The sequence below is a fragment of the Octopus bimaculoides genome, chromosome 4, assembly GCF_001194135.2.
Source record: "Octopus bimaculoides isolate UCB-OBI-ISO-001 chromosome 4, ASM119413v2, whole genome shotgun sequence".
Taxonomy (NCBI): Eukaryota; Metazoa; Mollusca; class Cephalopoda; order Octopoda; family Octopodidae; genus Octopus; species Octopus bimaculoides.
In genome coordinates, this window is record NC_068984.1 from 93,537,139 (window position 1) to 93,543,439 (window position 6,301).

General features: G+C 40.9%; 1 protein-coding gene across 5 annotated transcripts in view; it reads right to left on the bottom strand.

Moving 5' to 3' along the window:
* The window catches only part of LOC106881212 (condensin-2 complex subunit G2), a 99,824-nt gene that overhangs the window by 38,290 nt on the left and 55,233 nt on the right, over nt 1-6,301 (bottom strand). For all 5 annotated transcript variants that reach the window (XM_014931518.1, XM_052967267.1, XM_052967266.1 and 2 more), the window contains one exon: nt 6,012-6,184. In XM_014931518.1, coding sequence (XP_014787004.1) covers nt 6,012-6,184 — 173 coding nt within the window. The remainder of the gene's footprint in view (nt 1-6,011; nt 6,185-6,301) is intronic.

The following is a 6,301-nucleotide window of genomic DNA, read 5'->3' on the forward strand; positions in this document are numbered from 1 at the left end:
CACGTAAAATGTGTTGGTACCACCGATAATTCAGAACACGGGCACAAAAATGCACAATTCCATGCTCATTTTCATCACCTAGTTCAGGAAACGACACAGCCAGGAATTGAACGAGACAGAAGGTCCTGGCTCGCACCAACAAAGTCGCCTGTTTTTCGGTTGCAATCGTGTAAAAAGCACGCATTTCCTGGTTGACACTGGCGCAGAAGTCAGCATCATCCCTGTTTCCACCACTTCAGGAAAAAGAAAAGAGACACCAGTCTGTCTTCAGGCAGTTAACCACTCACCCATTCCAACCTACGGTGAATAGTTCCTAATGCTGAACTTAGGACTACACCGCACCTTTCAGTGGGTATCTGTCATTGTTAAGCTACCAACCCCTATCTTAGGAGCCAATTTCCTGCATCATTTCGGTCTCCTGGTAGATATTAAAAACAGACGACTTGTCAACAGCACCACACAGCTTACTGTGCGCGGCATAGCCGCTTGTATTGCCACAGTCAGCCCAACTATACTGCTCACAACATCGACTCGCCACAGTGCTATCCTGAAAGAATAACCGGATGTTGCTCGACCAGTATTCCACAACCAGTTAATCAAGCACGAAGTCACCCACCACACCAAAACTAGCGGTCCGCCTGTTGCTGCAAGACCCAGAAGGTTACCACCTGATCGTCTCAAGGCTGTCAAGCGGGAATTCCAGCACATGCTCAACCTTGGAATCATCTGCCCGTCCAGCAGTAACTGGTCCTCACTGATTCACTGCATCCCCAAAAAATCATTGACCGATTGGCGAGTCTGTAGTGATTATCGATCGCTGAATAAAAGTACTGTAAGTGATGCATATCCAGTCCCCTATTTGCAGGATTTATCTAGCTCGCTGCATGGAGCTCACATCTTTTCCAAGATCAACCTTCTGCAAGCATACAACCAAATCCCAGTGGAACCTGTGGACATACCCAAAACAGCAGTTATGACACCCTTCGGAATGTTTGAATTCCTGTGTATGCCTTTTGATCTACGCAACACAGCACAAACATTCCAAAGGTTTATCGACATGGTTACTAGAGGGTTGCCTTTCGTCTATGCCTACATAGATGACATACTCGTGGCCAGTAGCTTCGACGAAAAAACTGACCAACACCTGCACCTGCTATTCGAACGGCTCTGCAAATACAGTGTTGTCATCAACCCCAGCAAGTGTTCGTTCAGAGTTGCTTCCCTTCATTTTCTCAAGCACATCGTTGATAAGGATGGCATTTGTTCCCTTCCCGAGAAAGTCAAGGCCATTGTGGATTTTCCATCTCCCACATCTCCCCGCAAATTAAGGGAATATCTGGGTCTAGCGAATTTCTATTGAAGGTTCATACCCCACATCGCTGAGATAGCGCAACCGCTCATGGATATGCTATGCCAGCGAACTTGCAAAAATACGAATATTGCCCTAAATGAAGATCAACTCGCCTCTTTCGCTACCCTGAAAAAAGCGTTATCCAATGCTACCATGTTAGTTTATCCAAAACCAGATGCCCCACTGTGTTTACTTGCTGATGCATCCGATTCCGGAGTGGGAGGTGTACTTCAGCAGCTTGTTGACGGCATATGGCAACCGTTGTCCTTCTTTTCTAAGCGATTAAAACCCGCGGAAAGGAAATACAGTACATTCAGTTGGGAATTATTAGCAGCATACCTGGCCATTAAGCATGCTAGAAAGTACCAATTTTGCCATATACACCAACCACAAACCACTGGTATATTCATTTAACACCAAGCTGGATCGGCACTCGCCGAGAGAAATCCACCACCTCGGCTTCATATCGCAGTATACGACGGATATACACCACATCAAAGGGACGACCAACTTAGCAATCGATGCACTTTCATGCACGCAGATCAATGCTATCCACACCACGGCTACAATTGATTTGGCACATATAGCAGCTGACCAGGAGAATGACGAAGAACTTCTAAAGCGCCGGAATTCGTCATCTCTGAAATTTCAGCATGTTCCGCTACCATCGTCCATGACCCATATTTGGTGTGATATCTCCACCGGTCACCAACGCCCTTACATACCATAGAAACATTGTCAAGAAATTTTCTCTGCTCTGCATTCTCTGTCACATCCTGGTATTTGCTCCACTCAAAAGCTGATATCAACCCGTTTTGGTGGACCAGTATCAACAAGGATATCAGAGAATGGACCACATGCGGTGTCGCGTGCCAAAAAGTGAAAATCTACCAGCACATAAAATCACCAATCGGTTCCTTTCCGCAACTTGACGCACGATTTCAGCACGTTCACATTGACATCGTGGGACCCCTGCAACCATCGCAGAATTATACATATTTGCTTACCTGCGTAGATCGTTTTTCGCAGTGGCCTGAAGTTTGGCCCTTATCTGATACATTGGCAGAAACGGTCGCCAAGACGTTGATATCACAATGGGTTTCTCATTTTGGCACACCCGCAACAACCACCGCCGACAGAGGACATCAGTTTGATTCCCACCTCTTCACCGAGCTGACTCGTCTCCTCGGGTGTAAACACACGCACACTACGGCTTACCACCCTGCAGCAAATGGCATGGTCGAACGTTTTCACTGCCAACTCAAGGCATCCATAAAAGCTTCTTCAGACAGTTCTCACTGGCTGGAACATCTCCCCCTCATCCTTCTTGGTATTCGATCCACGGTTAAGGAGGAATCTGGATATACTCCAGCTGAACTCGTCTATGGCACAGCACTCACCTTACCAGGGCAGATGATCGAACCTGTTTCATCACAACACCTTCCTGACCCAGCACAATATGTGCACCGATTGCGGACATCCATGTTACATTTGTCACCTGCAGGCCCCAGACAACAGAACGTGGTTTCACATGTCCCAAAAGACATCAACACTTGGACTCATGTTTTCGTGAGGAATGATGGGATACCATCTCAACTTCCGCCACCATATTCCAGGCTCTACAAAGTTATCAAAAGAGAACCCAAGTATTTTGTTCTTGATATTGGAGGTAAACGAAATACGGTATTGATTGATCGTTTGAAAAAAGCCTTTATTGAGGGGGACTTACATTCGGTTCCCTCCGTACCTCAAACGGACTCACAAACTCCAGCAAATACTACAGATTCTGCACTTTCGAACTCACTCCATGTGAGGGGAGCAAAGGCTGCGATGAAGAGGTTGAAAAGAATAGGAGCAAGTACACAGCATTATTTCATACTGATGCTGACATCAAAAGGGTCTGATTCTTGACCGTCAATGGCTACACAAGTTTTCATGCCCTCATGGGACAATTGGATGAATTGCAAAAGCTTTCGTGGACACACAATCTTCTGCAGAAGGCTCCAGAGAAGCTTGCAATTTAGTGTCAAACACCTTTGATAAATTCATGAAAATCAAGCAGAGATCATGATACTGTTCTCTTCCCCTCTTGAATTTAGCATGCAACAAAGATCATGTGAGTGGTACTGTGATTCCTACAGAAAACACACTATGGCTCTTGGAGAACACTATGACTCTCAGAGAACTCTCTCTGTGAGAAGGGAGATGGAATGGGAGAAAAAATGCAAGCAAACATTTTCCCAGCCACCGCCAGAATGAAAATTCTGCAACTATTTTTGCAGATGGCAGGATCACCCTTTCTCTTGTAGATGGAGATGATGATGCTCATATTTTCCCACACTTGAGGAAGAAGGTTGGTGTCTCAGGTGGCCCTGAACAGTCTGAGAAGATGGCTGTGCAGTGTGATGCTACTATACTTGTAGATTTTAGATCTGCTGTCCGATCCAGATGACTTTCTGTTATGGAGAGATCAGATTGCCCAAAAGACCTCTTCAAAGGAGTTCAGAGCTCTTCAATGATGGGAAGGCTGAGAAACTGACTCAGAATAGCTGGATCAACCTCATTATGACAGTTGAGAAGATCTTTGAAATATTATGAACATGGAGAGAGAATTTGGTCAGAATCCTTCAGAAAAATGTTTCCGTCAACACTGCAAACAGATATGTTGTGCTTCGATGTTGGACCATAAATAGCTTTTGTTGGCTCCATAGTAGTAACTGTCATTGGTGTCAGAGTAGCACTGGATCTCTTCAGCTTTCTTAATCCACCATCTGTTCTCCATTTGCTGCAAGAGGTGTTGGGCATCAGAGCAATGGGGGCAACACTCATCTCTAAGATGTAAGATTTACAAGGAACGCATTGTGTGAATTGTTCTTCACTACAAGAATATCATGGATTTCTACCTGGTTGTTATCAAACCAGTATTGATGATAGTATTTGGTGAAGCTGAGAGCTTTTTGAATGAAGCAAGATACGTCCTAAAACATCCAAATTCATTTTTAAAGAAGTTAGGTAACAACAATTATTTATATATCTTTTATCTTTTACTTGTTTCAGTCATTTGATTTCAGCCATGCTGGAGCACTGCCTTGAAGGGTTTTAGTCAAACAAATCGACCCCAGGATTCCCCTACCCCTTAACCCTAGTACTTACTCTATCAGTCTCTTTTGCTGAACTACTAAGTTGCAGGGGTATAAACACACCTACAACAGTTGTCAAGTGGTGGTGGTGACAAACACAGACACAAAGACACACACATACACAACAGGCTTCTTTCAGTTTCCATCTATCAAATCCACTCTCAAGGTCTTGGTTGGTCCAACACTATAGTAAAATACACTTGCCCAAGATGTCACACAGTGGGATTGAACCCTGAACCATGTGTTCGGGAAGCAAGCTTCTTACTACACAGTCATGCTTGAAATAATTTTAAAATAAAATAAAAAATTGTTGGTGTCCTTCAGAGAAAGAGAGAGGGAGAGAGAGAGATTGTGTGTGTGTGTGTGTGTGTGTGTGTGTGTGTGTGTGTGTGTGTAATATATAGTATATTTTCTCACATTTTTGTTAACTGAGAATGGGATGAAGTTGTGTAGTGATAGTTGAGCTATTTTTTTATTGGTTTTAATTGATTTACATCATTATATCACTCTCTTAATTTACATATGCATTGACAATCTCAACAGTAGTATTAACATTTTAAACACATCTCTGAGTTTAGCCATTAAGCCTCACCAGCATTTTGTTCAGTTGTTTTTTCTTATTACTTATTTTACTTTATTATTATTGAGAACTTTTAATAATGGAAGAGGAATATATGTTATAAATTTGCAAAATCTAGTTATTACTTTTCATTTCTAAAACATAAATCATGTATAACGGCGACTGAGTTCATTAAAATATCAGTTTTTAAAATGTTTTACAATTTATACTGTGTACCAATAGTGGTACATGATGCAGGTTGGGACAGTTACCCGTGTACTGTATATGGTGCACAATGTGGCTAAAGTGTTAATTGAGGATTCTGACCACATGAAATGTTACCCCTTTGACTGAATTATCATTCCAAAGGAACGTTAGCATTTCCTTGCAGAACTGAGCTCAATGATCCAAGCTATCCTCAATGTATGTATCATGAAAGAAAACTTAAATCTTTTAGAATGCATCAAATGATGTTTGACTGATATTCAAATGACATGAAATAAGCATATAAAACCTGAGGATGGTGTCCAGAAATACTGATGGAGTAACACTCTACTACCCTAATTGACACTAGGTGCATCATTAATTGAAGCTGTACTCTCCTACTTGCTAAATAATCCTCTTGGATGAAGAACCACTCCTGAACTCCTCCTTCCACTGTCCTTGAAGATACTGAAATTTAAAAAGTTTGCTTGACATGTACAACAATGCCTTAACATTACTATTTCTGAAGTAGTAACTAACCCATATTTCTGAAATGAAATGTGTGCATATACATTTTGTACAATATTTATTTCATATTTTGAGTGGCTATTACACTTTGATTAAAAAATTATTTGAAAATGGTATCACAATAACAAATTATGACAGACCATGTATTTATAATACTAGTATGTATGAATACACATGCGCATATAAATTCAATAAAAAGAATTTAAAAATACATTGAAGTAACACTCACCAGGGTTAGTGTATTCGTGTCAGACTTACTTGTAGCCAATGTTACAAGAGTTTCCAATAAGAACTTAAATGATTCATGTATTGCTTGTTGAATATCATGATTTGCAGATAAGTTGACAGATATAATTTGAATCAGGCATTTGATGATGATTGGAAGCAGTTTAAGACTATGCACTGAATAATAAAAAAAAATATATATATATATATATATATAAAATAAAAAAAATATATATATAAAAAAAAATATATATATATATAAAAAAAAAATATATATATATATAAAAAAAAAAT